The sequence below is a fragment of the Ceratotherium simum genome, chromosome 11 (genome assembly GCF_057802395.1).
Source record: "Ceratotherium simum simum isolate JZ-2026a chromosome 11, ASM5780239v1, whole genome shotgun sequence".
Classification (NCBI taxonomy): domain Eukaryota; kingdom Metazoa; phylum Chordata; class Mammalia; order Perissodactyla; family Rhinocerotidae; genus Ceratotherium; species Ceratotherium simum.
Window position 1 is genome coordinate 38,658,394 of NC_141910.1, and position 20,431 is coordinate 38,678,824.

Sequence of the window (20,431 nt, forward strand, 5' to 3'; positions counted from 1 at the left end):
AATAAATATCAATAGATATAATCCACGAAAGCAAAAGTTCTTTGGGATCTTCAATTTTTAAGAATATAAATGGATGCCGATACCAAATTATTTGAGAACAGCTGGACTAGGGAATTCAGATTAGTAAACTTTGAATATAGGTTTTTCTTTTGCTAACTCACACATTATTTGTATTTCAAAGATGGCTAAACCTCTTGAAAAAGACTTTTTAAAGTAGTATAAAAAATGTTTTTGGAGTGCAGAAGGGGTTAATTAGTATTGTCTTGTACAGTTTGGCTAATTCCTCCTTGGAATTATAATTCATCTGCATGGTTCTGTATGATAAATAAATATTCTAACTAAATAAAATGTTTAAAATAACATTCAAAACTGGACTTTTATTTGTAAAAATCATACCAAATAGTAATATGTCACACTGTTTTTATCAATTCTTTATTTAGGTAACAAGTTGGTTATGTTCACTGCATTGTATGAAACATCACAACATCATACTGGAAAGGTACTGTCAGTACAGGGTTGGATCAGAGTGGACAGTTTGAACAATAAACCATTTTGCATTCTTCATTCCCTATCTTTTAACAACCCTCAAACCCAGTAAAGGGACAAATAGCTTTTAACATCATCATGTAAAGCACTTTAACTTACAAGGCTAAAATCTAAAGAATAAATAAAATATATTGTGGCAATAATTCCTTTTAGACCGAAAATCAGGTGCACAATAAATCAAATGATCAGAAAGCTGTCTGTATCCAAATGTGTGGCTCTCCAGAAACAGCTTCAGGAAAATGTTACAGAAAATACCATGAATTCCATTTCACACAGGACCAGATGATGACTCATTTTAACTACACACAAGGGCAATTACATCCTGCTGAAACACAATTTAAAGGCATAGGAAAATGTTTACAAAGCATCCACAACATGTAAACCATGTACAAATGGATACATTCATTGCCTTCTCCTACCCCATAGCTTCCTTTAGATAAATATTTTACTCTTCATGTTCAGCATTAATCAGATACATGCAAAACTCAAAAGAACTCAAGAACTCAAGGTTATTGTAAAAATAGAATTAAACTAATAATCTTCAAGTACCTTATGTGACAGCCACTCTGTACCGTGCCCAATGTTATAAAATGAAAGGTTACTGAACCCATGAAAATATCTCTGTAATATTTCCTTAGATCTAAAATAGATAATTTTTAACATATTTATAGTCATTTCAATGTGATATTCTGAGCTTTTTAAAATAACATAAACAATTAAAAATTTTACCAAATTACACAAAACTTGTTGTATCTTAAAAGCTGAAAAATTAAAACTATAGAAACCCACATGTAAAAGAAAAATCACAATTTACATTATAAAGGCAAGTCTCATCATTTAAAAAAATTTGCAGCAGTGAGATGTCAAAGCAAATTATAAATAGCCATAAATTAATCCATTTGGTTTCAAAAGATTTTCTAGTGTGAGTTGACGGATGTAGTAGATACATGCATAAAATCTGTAAGGGTTTATAATATAATTGCCAAATACACTTTATCTTGAAGCAGGCAACATTACAATTTGGACATTATTGGAGAACCCAGTTTGGTAATACAGGTAAAATGGGAAAAAAATTAAATAACAATTAATAATAAATATATATCCTATAGTAAATTGCTCAAATGAAATTTCAAGCCATAGAGCTGCAAAAGGCTTCCAACTTGGTGAACTGAAAAAAGGAACATCTCATACAATTCTTTACTCTTACATGCTTATATGTTGTGTGTCTTGTTCAAAAAACAAAACAAAACAAAACAAAAAACCCATAATGTATCTTCAGAGTACAGCTAACTATATTCCCAGGCACCTCAGGCACATTTGTTATTTGTGGTGAAATAACTCCATCGGTTTCTAGGGCCAAAAGTTCAATAGAGATGTAACCAGTATGCCTGAGGTTGGCGAAAAATACTGTAGTACAGGCAATGCTACAAGTGGCAATTATCAGAAAACACAAATATGAACAAATGATGGGAAATGCTAATGATTTTCTGCTCATATCACAAAACGTTGGGAATCCACAAGAATATTTTTCCCTTGTATTGAAGAAAATTGTGATTAAAAGTTTTTTCCCCCAATTTTCAGAATCAAAAGCATTTTAGAAGGTTTATAAGGCTACCATGGGTCTTCTAGATCTCCAGCACCCTACAGGAAGAGAAAAGGAAGAATATAATTATTATTTACCTACACCACTTCCGGGTTGGATTGAATTTCAAAAGAAAACAAAATTAAATGAACAAATTACCTTCCTTTCTTTGTCTGAAAAGGTACTTTTATAGAGAAGTGTGTGTATTGTATACTGTGTGTACACACATGGATCTATCTATAATATAGATAGATAACTGGTTGGGTTTTTTTTTCTCCCCTCTCCACCAAATGCCTTCCTCTTTCTCAAACCACTTAAAAATATTCTGGCATTGGAAAAATAGATCAAAACATCAGCTACATCCGAAGATTCCAAAGTTTGAACTTACAGTACCTTAAGTAACTTTATATATATGATAAAGGTAAACATGAAGAAGAAAAGTTAATGTTCTATATTCACAAAATAATTGTTTTAAAAAATATTTTCCCATTTGACTAATAGTCATCTGCATTTAAAAACTCCATTTTAACAAAAACAAAACTCACATCTGCCACTATTTAAAACATCCTATAATTCTTGCATTTATTAATATCTGATGAATACTTATGGTAAAGTTGACAGTCTTGCAATCTTTAATATGCTTATCATGGCAATTCAGACATGTCTACCTGTGTCCAATATTTTGTATCACAAAAAGGGGAGAAGAAATAGACTTACTCTGAGTAAGCAAGACTTCTCAAAAATTTTTCCTTTTAGTTAATAAAAAAAGCCAACCCAAAAGTTTTCTAAATTTTATATAAATACAAATGAATTTCTAATGGGTATGTTTCCAAAATACCAAACCTGATAGTTTAAAAAAAATTAACTTAAAAATAAGTACAACATGCATAGATTATTCCACATCACATGCTTTATTTGGACTTAAACACTTATAATTTCATTCTAAACACTTGGTTGACATACATTTTGATGTATGTAGTTAGGCTATACAGAAGATACAAACCAAAGCTGTATGAATAGTACATAGGTTTTTCAAAAATTATGTTTCATAAAGAATACAGAGAAAGGAAAAATAACCACACATCCAATATCTCAGAACTTTCTAAAAATAAAGCTACAGAGATGTAAAATATAAACAAGTCAAAGAACACACAAATTATCATCCTTGAAAAAAATACAGGCCAGCATCTGCCATTCTTTGAAGAACTAAAGAAGACACAAATTTATTACAAAACTAACTATGAGTGTGCTAATATGTAAAATAATGTGAAGCAGTATAATTCTACATTAACAAGTTTTTCCACAATATAATATAATTTCACTAATCAATAATCTCTAATCCTATCTAGTATGAATTTACTGACTTTAATAACTAGTAGCCTCATTTCTGGCATACAATATGAAATGACATAATTTTATTAAATTCAAAGTACTATAAATAATCAATTTTAAGCTATCTGATAAAGGTGTATGCAAAGGCCTTCTTAAAAAACAAGGCTATATGAATATAGTAAAACTAGTTTACCAAGATTCAAATAACAAAACGGTTATATAAATGCATACATTATACTTCCTAAGTAAAAACCATCAAATCAAAGATCACAAAAATATCACCACAAAGTCAAGTCATATCTTTTCACCACTCATCTTTGTCCCTGCATCTTCATTAGAGCTGTCTAATTCAGCAAGATCACTTTTTGATTCAGTATGGCTTTCCTGCATTGTCACTGGGTTTCCAGCATCACTGTTCGAAGAAGTAGCTGTGGCAGCTGGTTCAGCAGGGCTTTCTTCTCCCTCTACTTTAGCTAGCCTGTAACTAGTCAGCATCTCCTCCAGAAGTTGTCGGTAGTTTCCCCTATGATTAATTCTCATTTGCCTGAGAGCTTCCACCAATTTCCCCTGTGATCCACTTTCCTCTGCTTCATCGGAGGCCTTTTTTTAAGATTCAAGACCCCAGTGTCAGTAGACAAACTAGGATATCACACGTATTTCAAAACATATCACAGCAAAACACTCATTTCTCTACCATGAGGAATATAGTCTAAGCATGAGAACATTTCATTAATAAGTATCAAGTCTTACTTGTGTCAATTAATAAAAACTTCCAATTGAAATATCTCGTTATTTTTAGCAAATTACCATTAACTAGTTTACGTCTTATTTCACATTGTCACTTGAAGTTTAATCTGAAATTTACTCTGCTATTAGAATTCAACAGCAACACAAGCATTTCCTAAAGCTAACTTATAAAAACAATAATTGGTTATAATGATTTAGTACAAAAGAAAATTAGTTTTTAAAGCAATAGGAAAGAACAGAAAAGCAGGCCATCACATCATTAGTTTCTTCATCATTTCTCCTGAATGATAGGTAGGAGAGGAGATACAAAATATAAAACTATATAAATTTAAACTGGATTTTGGGGGAAATTTTAAAGCTTTCATGGATAGAAATTTCTTTTACTTTTTGTCTTTATTTTAATTAAAATATCTCTAGATAAAAACAAATTATTTTAAACATTATAATAAGATATGAATAGTAAACTACTCAATCCTTTGATATTTTATTAAATTTTGAAAAACCTGCAAGTTTCTATAATAGTAGCTACTTAACACTGTTAGCAGAACAAGGTCTAACATCCAAGCTGACCACAGTCACGTTGACAGACCAAAAGCAAGACAACCTCACATTATGTGCCTCCTGATGTGATGCCTTAGGGAGGAGTGAGCCGTGTCCTGTGTTCTTGCCAAAAATGTTTAATATAAATCTAATAAGCTAATTCCCAATTTACAGGAAAACAGGGAATAGAGAAGCAAGTTAAAGGACACCACGAGGAAATAATCATAGGATCCAGATTGTAGGATACGCCATAAAAAGCTGGCTCAGACTCTTCATATTCAGTGTCAAGGGGGGAAAAACAGCAGAGGCTTGATTAAAGAGTTGCTTAATTTGCCTGATGGGTAACCTGAGTAGATCACAGTTCAAAATAACAATTATAATAGTTATTCTAGGGACAACTGGGAAAATTTGGACTCCATATTAGATAATATTATTAAATTTATTATTAATTTTCTTAAGTATGATAACAGTATTATGGTTATGTAGAAAAATGTCCTCATTCTTAAGAGCCACATGCCAAAAGATTTAGAGGTAAAATATGATGTCTGCAATTCGCTGTCAAAGGTTCAGTCAAGAAAAAGAAAAAAAAAAAGTGTATATACATATACACATATAAAGAGAGATAAAGCAAATATGGTAAAATGTTAACAATTGTTGAATCTAAGTAGAAGGTATAGAGGTGTTTACTAAGATCATTTCAACTTTTCTATATGTTTTGAAGTTTTCATCATAAAGTGTTGGGAAAAGAAAATACAAAAAAAGTTACTAACATAGATGATGTGACACAAACTCTTAACCATCTTGGGAGACTGTTACTCTACAATTCTGCAACAAAGATAACACTAATATAATCACAAAATAAACAGCAATATTTATTAGAAAAATGAGAACACTTGAATGCTTTAAAAAAGAAAAGTGCCTTCATGGCAAAAAGTAAGAGATAATACTGTGTATAGCATATATTTTATGTGTATGTGTTACATGTCTGTGTACCTGCTCATTTTAGGATATTATATGTAAAATGCCTAGAAGGAAAGGAAATACAGCAATATATTAATAGTGATAATGTGTAGTGAAGTTACAGATGCTTTATTTTCTTTGAATTCTCCTATTTTCTACAAATAAGCATATTAATTGTCAAATAACTTTTTTTTTAATTCACAAAATTTATTGTGTGCAGAGAACATGATAAAATGTGCTCTATGTTAAGATTTTTCTTAGTTTTTTTCCTCCTTTCCTTTCCTTCTGTACTAAATAAACATGTTTCCCTAAATAAGGATTCTCATTTGAATCAATTCAGGAAAGGTTAAGAGGGAACAATAAGGTAAGTGCTTGCTCATCACAAACCTTATCAGTCTTTGTAATCAAGTCTTCCAAAAGGAAATTTCTACTTGATAGTGTATCGCAAAGAGCTTTTAATGGAGGGCATAAGACTCTACTCCTCCCCAAAAAACCCAAACCCAACAACTCCCTTTTTATTAAAAAAAACAAAACAAAAAACCAAACTTCTAGGACATTGAAACAAAATCTGTTTCAAGTGGGCAGGTGACTTACACAGAGAGAGAAGTGATTATCAACCCTGATTTCACATCAGAATCACCCATGGAGCTTTTAAAATTATATAGATGCCAAAGTTCCATCCCAAGATAGACAGATTCAGTGGGTCAAGATTATTTTTTGAAAGCCTGACAGGTGATTCTGAAATACAGCCAAGTTTGGGAACCACTGATATGGACTAACCAACATAACTCGACTTAACTTGAACTTGTTGATAAGTTGGATTGAAGGTTGTTACATTGGTTGTATTTGAGTCAATTTTGGTGGGTCCAACAGATAAAGCACCTCTCACTCTCCATCTGACACCTTAATTGTTACAGTAATCATCTATGTTTCTGGGAACTGCTGTAGTAGTGGCAGGTGGGGAGAAGTAGTTAGCTGCTTTTTAAAAAACATACCAAAACCAAACCTGTAAATCAAGTAAGGATTTACAATGGCTGGCATCATAGAGACATTGAACTGAAAAGAACTTGAACTAATGACCACATTTAAAAGTCATTTTATCTTATATCAAATTACATTTTCCCATTGTGCTGGACAGACAATGGATGGGCGAAACCTCTTCCAGAGCCACTTCATTTGATTCTTTACAATACTGTTACACAACTTTCTCACGAATTTTCACTAATATCAGAAAAAGAACCTATTGTTTAGCTGCACTTTCTTTACCTGAACTCATACATATAGTACATCATGTTTATACATCTATTATAGCAATTAATTCTACCTTGCAACTGTTCACAAGTCTCTTCAATTACACTGTAAACTCTTTGAGGTAAACATAATTTCCTATTCCTTTCTGAATCTGCCTACCACCTAGGGAAGGAAAATTAATGTTTGTGCTGAGAATTTTAATACATAATCTCATTTAATCCTATCAGGTACCCTATGTAATAGGTATTGCAACCTTAATTTTTATAAGTGAAGAAACTAAGGGTCAGAGAGATTTCAGTTATTTGTCAAGGTGATAATGCTAGTAAAAGTGACAGCGCTCAGATTTGTGTACAGGTGTAATTAATAACCATGTCCCTTTGAATGTTCTTTTGAATACATTATGGTAAATAACAGTTTTTGCATAGATAAGTGCCCCATATAAACAGACACTTACTAAAGAAATATTGGTTAAAACTGTTATAAAACCTGATCACAAATTATTTCATATTGAAATCTATAATGTATTTCCTTGATACAGAAAGATTAATGAAATTATAGGACAAAAAAATCACATTATTGGGATGATTAAAATTATTCTGCAAATAAATTTAAGACAATTACAGAGATGAGAATTTAGGACTTATCCCTCAGTTTTTGTTTTTTTTTTTTTTTTTAAATAGAATATTCTTTATTTTGTATTTGTTCGATGCTTCCTTTGTTTAAATTTTATTTATTTTATTTTATTTATTTTATTTTTTGCCCCCAAAGCCCCAGTAGATAGTTGTATGTCATAGCTGCACACCCTTCTAGTTGCTGTATGTGGGACTCGGCCCCAGGATGGACAGAGAAGTGGTGCCTCAATGCACACCCGGGATCCGAACCCGGGCTGCCAGCATCGCAGCGCGCGCACTTAACCACCAAGCCACAGGGCCGGCCCTCAGTTTTTGTTTTTAAGGCTGACTGTCATCTAGACTAACACAGCTTAAGAATCAAATCTCTCATCATGAAAATACTGCCTTATACCAAATATGACATAGGAATACAGATAAATCAAGCAGACAGCCAACAGAAGGGGGAAAAAATATAAGCACATTTAAAAAATAAAATTTAACTAGCTAGCATTTATTTGCAGCAATTTTTTAAAAAGGCAGTTGTCATAAGCAAAATTCTTCAAATGACTAGCTTGTTAAAACAGTGGAGAAAAAGAAAAGAATGCTAGTATAAATATTTACTGTGTTTTTTGTGGAGTCCTATGCCCTGCCTGTCAGCTAAAAATAATTTCTAGAATTAAAAATTCTCAAATTTGACTTCATGAGATACAATTAACAATAACTAATGGAGAATCTAATAAATTAGATGTTATTTGAAAGGATCATGTAAAATTTAATGAATTTGAAATAATTTCAGTCATTTAAATGATCAAGACCACATAGCTAAAAGAAGTGGTATGTCAAATTGTACCTTAAAAAACAGTGACTCAAGTTACTGCATTTTCAAACAGTGTAGGTCTTCTCCATAAAAATGCTTTGACAAGTGAAAAAGTAAACAAGAAACAATTTATAAAAAACTAGTATTCATATAGTCCTAAAACTGATATAAAAATGTAAAGGCAGCTATGTTTATTGCAATTAATCTACTGAAATAAAATAATAGAGGAGATTGTATATAAAATTTAATGTGAAAACAGAATATGGAGATTCTTTTGGGTTTTTGTCCTGTTTTTCCTCTCCTTCTCAAAAATCCAACCACCTTAAAAAGTGTTTGGATTAGGATAAATAAAATGTGTATTTAAATGAAAAATAACTGATAAGAAACTGGGCTTACTGCTTAGTTTCAACAACTTTAGACAAACAATCCATCTTAAGACAAACCTGAGATTCACAAAAAATGGGAAATGATTTTTCTTGGATGGTAAACAGATGTGAGGGTACAGACACATATGTTATCTCTAAATATCTTCGGCAGCGTGGAAAGGTGTAAAGAGAATAGTTTTTGAAGTCACTCTGACTCATTCAAATTTAGGCTGCACAATATATTTAGCTTTTCGACCTAAGCAAGCTACTTCATCTCACTGACTCTTGTCTGTAGAAGAAGAGTGTGGAGGAGATTACCTATGATTTTATATATATATATGGCTTGGCACAAGTGGAGGTGGGTAAATATAAGTTTCCCCTTTATCCTTGGAAAACCATCAACTTATATAGGTACTTGATCAGTGGTATACTAATTCAAAAGCGTTGTAAGTCTTCTTTAAGGGAAGAACTTAACATTTTTGCATGGAAAATATAAAGCTCTAAAAATATACTTTCATACCAATCAGCAACCTCAAATTATTTCTTTAAATATATGACTTAAGGATAGTCTTAGCAAACTATTAGAAATGAACAAATAGGAATATTTCTTATTTAGCAAGTGTTTTTTCAGCTCTCACCATATGTCAGGCACTACTGTAGGTGCTGGGACTATAGCCATAAATAAATCAGATGAAGTCCCAGATCTCACAGAATTTATATTCTAGTTATAAAACACAAACTAGCATTTTAGAAGAAGGAAAGGGAGGTGATCTCAGAGCCCTGCCTGATATAAGAACAACTTAGAGCAAAATGTATTTTTACTTTTTCTGGTCCTCTAGGCAATTATTCTTTTGGGGTCACAGACTCCTTTGAGGAACTGATGAACATCACATACATACTTATCATTAAAGAAAGTCTATGTACACACACAAATATATTTGCAAAAACGTTTTGGGGATTCACGAACCCCTTGACCAAGAATTTCTGCTAGATTCTTTTCCACAGATTTTGATTTCAAAAGTTGGGAAAATATGAATATTGCTTCCATTAAGAAGACTGAACATAGTCTAAAAAACAGATTTAGTAAACAATTTAAGATTTCCCTAAAGGTGAACTTTCTAAATATATTTTAAATCATTTAATTTCTGACTTATATTCAACTCAGCTTTTTGAAATACATTTACTAACCAAAAGATTTTTTTCAAGAAAAATGAATAAATCCCTATTTCTAATGGTACTACTTATAGGAATTTACAGCAGAACAATTCTGTCTCTGATATAGAGTAGATGTTTTAGGAATCTAAATAAATCTCTGATTGACTGACGAGGACTCTCTCTTTTTTTTGGTGAAGAAGATTGGCCCTGAGCTAACATCTGTTGCCAATCTTTCCTCTTTTTGCTTGAGGAAGATTGTCCCTGAGCTAACAACCGTGCCAATCTTCCTCTATTTTGTATATGGGACGCCACCACAGCACAGCTTGATGAGCGGTAGCACTCCCTTTTTAAAAAATATCTGAATAATGATTTTTATTATTAAAAATAATTAATTTTTATAATACCTCCAACCGTCTCCTCTTCTGTATTTCTACCACACTTTCGTCTTTCCCATTCTGCAAGTTAAGTATCAGCTTCTGCCACTGTACTTCCTGGCAACATCTTCCACGTGGCACAGATCTAACTAAGTCGAGAAGCATTTATGGAGCATGGCTGTGCCTAACTTGCTGCTATAGTAGGTCAAGTTAAGAGCTAAGAATTTAATTAAACATCTACAATTTCTTCATTTTCTCTGCTTCTTTTGTATTTTTTAGGACATTTCTGCTACTTGTGATGATGGTTCAACATTTTTCTAAGGTCGTGATTATTCTGAAAGGTAAAATGTTTTCCAAAATAGGATTCTAGGCTGCAAAAGTTAGTTTTTCGTGTGTGTGTGAGAGGAAGATCTGCCCTGAGCTAACATCTGCCAATCCTCCTCTTTTTTGTTGAGGAAAACTGGCCCTGGGCTAACATCCATGCCCATCTTCCTCCACTTTATATGGGACACCGCCACAGCATGGCTCGCCAAGCAGTGCGTCGGTGTGCACCCGGGATCCGAACCAGCGAACCCCGGGCCGCAGCAACGGAGGGTGCACACTTAACCGCTTGTGCAACCGGACTGGCCCCAAAAGTTAGTGTTTATAGTAAAAAAGAAGCTTCTCTAATCCATCTATCTATCTACTGAGTATACACTTGGTCATCTATCTCTGCAATTATTTCACAACTACTTGACTTCCAGTATCTCTTCAATCTAATACTGCAGGATGTTTCTAACAGACTAAAATACCACACATATTCCTTTGCGCCTATCATTCTTATGCTCCAAACACACAGTGGTTCCTCACTCTAAAATAAAAAGTTCAAAAGGCTTCTCCAGTCTCTTCAAATTTTACTTCTGGCATCCTAAATTCTTATTTTTCACCACAGCAGTTCTCTGCTCTAGTCAAAATGATGTCCTTTCTTTCAAAGACAGCTTAGACTCTGTTCTTGCCTCTCCCATCCTCTTGAACTATCATCCTCATTTCATTTTTGCCATTCTAATCATTCTTCAAATCTCATCTTTTCTCTGAAAATCTGACTTTCCCAGCAATCATTATACAATTCACATGGCAATTAATCACATTCTATATTTTGTCATTTCTTTTTATTCTTTATTAAACCATGTGAAACATTTTTATTATTTAACTTGTGTTTATATCTACATTGTGAGCTGCGTTAAGCGTATGGGACCGCACCTTGTGTTCATAGTCTCCTCCTGACATCAATTCACTACATGGCAGATTGCCAATATTTAATCTGCTGCTGATAATAGAAAGCTATATATAAATGTAATTAAGTATACATCTCCTTAATTTATATAGTCATATAATAAACCATATTTAAAGCAAGTTTTATATCCTGAGCATTTCCCTTCAGTGTCCTGGTTCTGCTGCCTATTTATTCACTGTTTATATGGCTACTATGTATAAGTATTTTCTATTTTTAAAAATGTTTAAAAGTCATCCTTGATATATGTTCAACAGAAATTTAGGGTTATAAAACATGTTTTAGACCTTGTTTGAAGTAAAAGAAGCCAACTTTCTTCAGGGACCAAGGAATTCAGGAAGGTATAATGAAATAATTTTTTAAGATTACACACAGGGGTTGCATTTTCAAACACATGAGGAACGGGGGTACTTATACGGCAACAATGAATCAATAACTATCTTTTGAGGGCTTATTTCCTCTAACCGTGGTGGTGAATGTTGTATGGAACCTATAATCTAGCTGAAGAGGTACGACTCTCTTCACTCCACCTCCCCATTACCATCATCTTTTTAGTTTCATCAGTATCCTATCCACATTTGTTTCATTTAGGGTTCTCTAAATGTATCACATGACATATCTTTATTTTTAAATTAATTTTCACAGCTTTGGATACAATTCTAAATACTTTGGGGTACCTGCCACAAAAGAAAGACTCAGAATCACTGCTCTAGATCAAGATATAAATTCTATTATTAGCAACATATAGTATCACCTTTATTTAACTCACTAAAATGTATTAATTGTAAAATTTTCCTTTTTGCCACGATACTCTTATTGTTAAGAAAAAAAGAAATTATTTGATATTGCTGTGCAATAACGACTCCTGGAAAACAATGCAATTGAGATGATACAAAATTTCTCCCAGTGGCTGATGTCTCTCTCAAGACCTGCCAAGAGAGGGCAGGAGACTTGGAGGATGAGTCTATTTCTTCTCAACAAGTTTCATTACTAAGCTTTGCTCCCTTAAATCTTTGAAGTATATATGTTAAAAATTAAGGTATTCATTTTTAGATGTCCGAAAACTTGAAAACCCTATGAGAAAATACTTATTTGAATTACTGACTTTGAAATTCAGGGCAATTAAAAAAAAAAAAAAGACACTTTTGTCTCTTGGTACTAGAATTAAAATAAAACAAAAAAACTACAGAGGAGCAGCTGAGAGCTCATCAGTATTTCTAAGGAAGGTAAAGGGATAAAGAGTTTTGTTCTGATGAAGCACAGCAGGGTATAACAAAAATGGTTATCTTAGTTCAACACATATATCCACAGCACAACAATAAGATTAGAAACAAATTATCCTTAGATTTTCAACTGGGCACACAGGGGCACTGAAAGGTCTGGTCTTTAAAATAACAACTCATTCACTAACACTAACTTGCAGTGATGGCAGCAGCCTGCTGGAGGAGAAACTGAAATATTTAAAAGCACATTCTTTGCCTCGAAATTGAGATTTAAGGGAGAAGGAGAAGGAAAAGCAGACATACAGGGAGGAAATTAAGTATAGCCCAAACAAAAAGGTATTTGATGCCCATTAAGAGTCTACAAACCTATCTATTAAACAGAACTTAATCTCTATCTCCATTTCAACACATTTTCCTTAAACTTTAACTGATTCCTTAAAAAGGAAAAGCAGTAATAATTTATTATAGATTTCATTATGTGAACGTATTCATACCTAGTATTTATATTATAAAATTATTTACAATGCTTAAGAAATAAAAGAAAACTTACCCCATCACTTTCTCTATGTGGATTCAGCCTACTATAAACAGCTTCAATAACATTGCGCCTAAAAAAAATTATGCTTTAGTTTTATTAAATTACATACAATTATTAAGCTTCTGAGTATTTAAAATAATACTTCATCTTGACTACACTCAAAAATTAATTGCCACACTAAATACTTGCCAAGAACATAGGTATCACATTTCCCTCAGAATTTGATCCTGCACAATCCATTTGTTTTCATGTACCAAGGAAAGAAGGACCTTCATCCTCAAATAGTATGATGAGTAATTTTTTTTTTTTAAATCTCTTTTGGATGACATTTTAGAGCTCTTCTCTAGTATAAGAACCATCAACCCATTTAATCTTTAGATAACTGATCTACTTCTTAACTGAAATTATTTAATTACTAATTATAAATGAACTCAAAATTAGTTCTTTTTGTTCTACTTACTTGCTAGCAAGTCCTCCCCCAGGAGGCAAATTTGGGATATTTTCTGCAGACAAGATGCGCATGACGTGGGCAAGATCAGGCATTCCTTCCTCACCAGACTTCTCCATAATTTCTGTAGGTTTTTAAAAAGAGTTCCTAAATTAATGTGATAACTCAGTATTCACAAAGAAGTGAAACAAGAGGCACTATTTGGTAGTTCCTAATTTAAAATATAAAAAGCAAACAGTACCTTACTATCACACAAGGAACAAAAAAAGTAATATAAAAAGTTATTTGCATATATATGCTCATTCCAGCATTATTCATAAAAGCAAAAACTGGAACAAATTAAATGTCCAACAATAAAGAGACAGTTAAGAAAATTTTGGTATAGCCACTGAGTGAAATGGTTTATAATCACTAAAAATGATCCCTATGAACATAGTACAGCTGTACGGAAAAACATTTTTGGTCTAATTTTATGTAAAAATAATATAAAAATTATTAATACCATAATTAGAGGAAAACAAAAGCAATGAAGGGATAAGGATTCTAAGGAGAAGGGGAAAAATTAAAAATAGTTTTATAGATTTTTTGATCCTAAATAGTTACATTCCACAATTTATTTAAAAGAAAAATCACAGAACTTTGCTATAGCATAGAACAAAATAAAACATTTACACATTCCACTTATATTTACCATTTATGAAAAACAGATTTTTACAGCATGATTATTTGGCCAGTATCAAGACATAAACTCCTCAAAAATCAGACAATGGCAACTTACTTTCAAGACAACCAAACACAGCAGTGTCCTAAGCAGCCCTCAAGATGCAAAATGCAAACCATTTACACCATGCTTCACAAGACCCTCACTGTGACCTTAACTTTCAACACTCTCACTCAACTCTGCTCCTGACTCCTGTATCTCCAAAGACTCTATTCAAAGAAGCCTTCTCCTCCTTCTAGATCTTCACATTTACTTTTCCCTTGGTTTGGAACACTTTTTATGCCAATCCAACCAACCTCTTTGTATGGTTAACTTGTATTCATTCTTCAGCTTTCAACTTTGTATGTCACTTTCTCACATTCTTCTCTGACCCAAGCCTGGAGTAGGTGCACTGCAACATTCTCCCATTGTACATGATGTTTACTATATCACAGACTGCAACCTTCATGAAGGCAAGACAGTAATTTTTTTGCTGAGGAAGATTCGCCCTGAGCTAACGTCGGTGCCAATCTTCCTCTATTTTGTATGTGGGTGGTTGCCAAAGCATGGCCGCTGATGAGTGGTTTGGGCCGCAACCTGGGAACTGAACCCAGGCCACCGAAGCAGAGCACGCCAAACTTAACACTAGGCGACAGGGCCAGCCCTCAAGACCATAATTTTTCTACCTTACACTTGTATCTCTATAGCACAGGGTTTCTCAACCTTGGCACTACTGACATTTTGGACCAGACAATTTTTTGTGTGGAGGCTGTCTTGTGCATTGCAGAATGTTAAGCAACATCCTTGGCCTCTACTAACTAGATGCCAGTGGCACCTCCTCATTTATGACCCCAACAAAAAGGTCTTCAGATATTGCCACATGTCCCATGGGGGACAAAATCTCCCCCCACTGAGAACCACTGCAGACTGGTGCTTTATAACCATTTTCATACCCCTCCCCTGAGGCCATTGCCGTTCAAGCCACCACCATCATCTGCCATCTACATTAATGCATGCCTCCTGATTGGTCTCTTGGCTTCCTCTCTTGTTCCCTCTTTACAATCTCTTCTCCATACAGCAACTGAGAACGATCCTTAGAAAACAGTTAGAACAAGTCCCTTTTGTGCTCAAAATCTCCCAATGACTGCCCAAAACCATTTGAATAAAGTTCAAAGTCCTCATTTTGTTCTACAGAACCCTACATAATCTGCTTCTTAACAACCTCTCTTAGTCTTCCACTTTTCTACCAGCCCATTCTAATCCAGCCACACTCTCTAAACACATTCCCTCCTCAGCCTTGGCTGCTCCCTTTGCCTGGAATGCTCTTCCCACAGTGAGCCACTCTCTCCTATATACTGTACAGTGAGCTATCTACTCAAATGTCTTTCCTTACAAAGACCTTCCTAACCAATATTCCTTTTTACTCTCTGCTTATTGTTTTATTTTTCCTCTATATTAAAAACAAATTTATTGGTCTCTTCTAGAATATAAACTCCATGAGATCAAGAACTTATTTGCTTTGTTTTCTGCTATATCTCCAGTGACACACGTACTCAAGAAAAGCTGAATAAATGAACACATGGAGAAGGTACTTACTAAATATCTATTTAATCAGTTTAGGTTAAATACTATTCCCCGTTTATTTAACACCACACCTCCCCAACTTGCCCACTCCTACTACAAACACATACACAGACCTGCCCAATACACCAGAATGCTTTTACCTCAAAATTTAATGTCCAATCACATGATTTAAAACCCTAATAGAAATACGAAGCTCTTGAAGAACACTGCCTTACAAAAAGAAGTTACATAATGCAAATTGATTTGTAGTGGCTGCTTTGTCAAGGATTTTAAAGTCTTTTGATTGAATGATTTTAAGCAAGTATTTGCCACAGGCCCCAGAGATCATAATGTTACATATTTGCCATCTCTGCCATATAACATACACTTTGGAAAGTTAAAAACTATACAAGAGAAAATTAATATTAAATGTTAACTACCCATACTGAACTGAACTGGCCACACGTTTAAGAAATTAAAATTTAGCTGTACAGAAGAGTTAATAAAAGCTACAGCTTGCTGAGGACTTACGCGTCAGGCACCATACTAGTACTTAATATCTATTTATTAAAACAACCTATATGGTTGGTATTTTATCTTTAAATAAAAATACCGTGAGAGCCGTTAGAGGTTAGGCAAGTTGGCTGAGATTATAGTAAGGAGCTGACCAAACTGGAGAGTTCGTCCCAAAATGAAAACTATGCAGTTTCTTTTTTATGAATGAGGAAACAGGACAATAAGAAAATTCTTCTTGCCTTCCGATAAACTTTAGGCAGCAATCTCCCACCCAAATACACTATAGTTTATCAGAAAATGTGTATTATTAACAACTCCTATAAACAGCTTCTCTTAATAATTATGATAGCATCAACAGGAATAGAGTGCCTCTGACACAGTCTTCAAAGTGTTCCCACACTTTTCTTATCTTTCCACTACCCTAAAAGCAGAACTTATTGACAATTCAGAACTGAAGAAACTGCAGACCAAAAACAAAAACAGAACCATTAGGCACTTGTTTATAGTGTGTAGCTAGATAGCTGTATACCAAGAAAGATTAATCTGCTCCCACCCCCAAATATGCAAAAGAATGTAGTCCTATGGTAATTACACATTTGAAATTGCAATCTTCGTATTTCAAAACTCTCACCAACTACTATCGCTACTATATTCAAACTTTGACTCATAATAGGCCAAATTCAACCATCCTATCACACCTTAATCATTAATTATATCATTCGAATGTATTTACTATTAAAAAAAAAAATCAAGCCATAAAACTGTTAGCAGAAAATATAGGTCAATATGTAAGCTTGAATGGAGGAAAGAACTTTATAAGAATGACATCAAGGCAAAAAGTAAATAAGATTGACATAATATAACTTCATAAAAACTAATTTTATATCTAAAAAACAGGACATATAAAATCAAAACCTAGTATTAAGTTGGGGATCCTGTCATAATCTCTCAACATGCATTCTCAATTTATCAGGGTGAACTAAATAAATTTTTAAAAGAATGCATAACTAATAAGCAAATGCAGGGATAAACTGGAATAGAAAACAGTGATTGATCCAAAAGAAGGCAAGAAAGGAGAAAAAAGGAAAAAGTATAGATGGCAGATATGGAAACAAATAAGATCATAGATTTAAACCCAAACATACCAGCAACTATATTAAAGATAAAGAGACTGGCTTCTCCCCTCCCTCATTCGTGAATAATAATGGATTTTTAGCAAAAAACTTCAGATAAGGCCAAGCAAGTTAAGTCTTTCAGGATGGAGGGGACAATGGTGGCAGCAGCAGGGTCTAGCATGGGGTATCCAAGCCTGAGAACAGTAAGCAGAGCTTTAGCATGCGTGGGGGTGCCACCTGATATGGGGTTCAAAGCCAGTATGGAGTGAGGAAGGCATCCACACAAGGGCTAGCAGGGACAGAAGATTTGTTTGATTGATCAGGAGCCAGGTCTCTCACTGTAGAAGGCAGTAACAAATATGAAAAGGGCAGAAACTAGAATGAACTCTATAGCATTGGACAAGGGTTAGAGTTAGTGGTGGGATGGACATACAGACAGACAGATAGGTACATAGATAAGACAGATAGAAGGAAAGGAGGGAGGGATAGAGACATAAATGCGTGTGCGTGTCTGTCTATCCTTTGAGAGGGTATGGGGACAGAAATACCCCAATGGCACATCTAATGCCCAAATCCCAATTCCTAAATCCCAATCTCCCCTAAATAAAGGAAAAGAGCAATTATTGGAAAAGTGGCCAATTTTAGGGTTAGAGCAGGGAAAATAAAGCAAGATGAGCCTGGAATATCTCATTATGCCAGAAAATAAGGCACTACTCAAAAAGTTATGGAGACAGGTCAAAAAGACACTGCAGCAAGCTTGAAGAGGTTTTCACTGACCAAATCTAGGACAATATAAGCATCAAAATGAGAATAAAACCAATAGATTATAACAATATGAATACCATAGGGATCTGAGTCCATGCTTATATAAATCAAACAAACAAATGGGTAGAAGAGAAAACTTTTCTTTACAGTAAAATGCTAACTAACACATATAGAAGGAATGACAATTAGAAAATCACCATTTGGCTATGACCCCAGTGGCAACTGATTTAGGCAAGAATAATCAATGGAAACTGAAACTGGTAGGTGAAAAATATGAGAAGAAATAGGTTATTAACATAATCTCAAAGTATCTCCCTATTGAATAATAAGTATAACATACTTATTAACTTTTCAATGGAGGAACCTGAAAGACAACATCTCAAGCAAGTGATAAAAGTTAAGATTACCACTAATGGGACAAATTAACATCATGTGCCTCCTGATATGATGCACTGAGAAGAACCAAGCATCACTTCTGTAGTATTCCTGCCAATGTATAACCTAAATCTTATCAAGAGGAAACATCAGCCAACCCAAATTGAGGGACATTCTACTCAACTAACCTGTACTGTTGAAAAATATCAAGGCCAGTAAAAACAAGAAAAAGACTATGCAACTTTTTCACATTGAAGGAGACTAAAGAGGCATGACAGCTAAATGCAGCACATGCTCTGGACTAGATCCTGGATCAATAAAAAGTATTACTGCGACAACTGTGGAAATTTGAAAGAAATCTGTGGATTAGACTATTATACTAATGTTAACTTCCTAATTTTTTTCATATTTTTTATTGAGTTCATATTAGCTTATAACATTGTGTAAATTTCAGGTGTACATTATTATATTTCAGTTTCTGTACAGATTGCATTGTGTTCACCACCAATAGTCTAGTTTTTATCCATCACCATACATAAGTGTCACTTGACCCCTTTCACCCTCCCCCTACTCCCTTTCTCTCTGGTAACCACTAATCTGTTCTCATCATCTATGTGTTTATCTTCCACATATGAATGAAGTCATATGGTAATTGTCTTTCTCTGTCAGACTTATTTCACCTAGCATAATACCCTCAAGGTACATCCACATTGTCGCAAATGGCACAATTTTGTCTTTTTTATGGTTGAGTAGTATTCCATTGTATATATATACCACGTCTTCTTTATCCATTCATCTGTTGATGGGCACCTGGGTTGCTTTCATGTCTTGGCTACTGTGAATAACACTGTGATGAACATAGGGATGCATAAACCTCTTTGAATTGTTAATTTCATGTTCTTTGGATAAATACCCATCAGTGGGATAGCTGGATCATATGCTATTTCTATTTTTAATTTTTTGAGAAATCTCCATACTGTTTTCCATTGTGGCTGCACCAGTTTGCATTCCCACTAGCACTGTATGAGGGTTCCCTTTTCTCCACATCCTCTTCAACATTTGTTATTTCTTGTCTTGCTAATTATAGCCATTCTCATGGGTGTGAGGTGATATCTCATTATGGTTTAAATTTTTGTCATTGACTCTTGACAGCTTTAATATTACACGCCTTGGAGAAGGTCTTTTTCAATTGATGTAATTAGGAGTTCTCTAAGCTTCATGTCCAGTTCCATCCACAGGTTTGGGAAGTTCACGGCTATTATTTCTTTGAATAAGCTCTCTGCTCCTTTCTCCCTCTCTTCTCCTTCTGGGATATCTATAACGCTTGTTACTTTTCCTAATTGACTTGATATTTCCTGAAGAATTTTTTCATTTTTTAAAAATCTTAGTTCTCTCTCCTCCTCCACCCAAATCATTTCTAGGTTTCTATCTTCGAGCTCACTAATTCTCTTCCATAATGTTTACTCTATTTTTAACGCTTTCCACATTGTTTTTTTAATTTCACTGTGTTCTTCATATCCAGAATTTCTTTGGCTTTTTTTTATAGCTTCAATCTCTTTGGTGAAGTATTCCTTCTGTTCATTAATTTTATTCCTGAGCTCATTTAACTGTTTTTCTGAGTTTTCTTATAACTCACTG

The 20,431-nt window shown here is 33.9% G+C and overlaps 1 protein-coding gene across 3 annotated transcripts in view; it reads right to left on the reverse strand.

Moving 5' to 3' along the window:
- Positions 1–410: 410 nt before the first annotated feature.
- PPM1B (protein phosphatase, Mg2+/Mn2+ dependent 1B) overlaps positions 411–20,431 on the reverse strand; it is a 77,839-nt gene continuing 57,818 nt past the window's right edge. For 2 of the 3 annotated variants that reach the window (XM_014792318.2, XM_004436701.3), the window contains exons 4-6: positions 13,772–13,883; positions 13,324–13,381; positions 3,017–4,060 (exon numbers count right to left, since the gene is read on the reverse strand). In XM_014792318.2, coding sequence (XP_014647804.1) covers positions 3,755–4,060; positions 13,324–13,381; positions 13,772–13,883 — 476 coding nt within the window. In that variant the 3' untranslated portion in view covers positions 3,017–3,754. Of the gene's footprint in view, positions 2,188–3,016; positions 4,061–13,323; positions 13,382–13,771; positions 13,884–20,431 lie in introns of those variants that run through there. The other variant, XM_004436702.3, reaches the window with a different exon arrangement.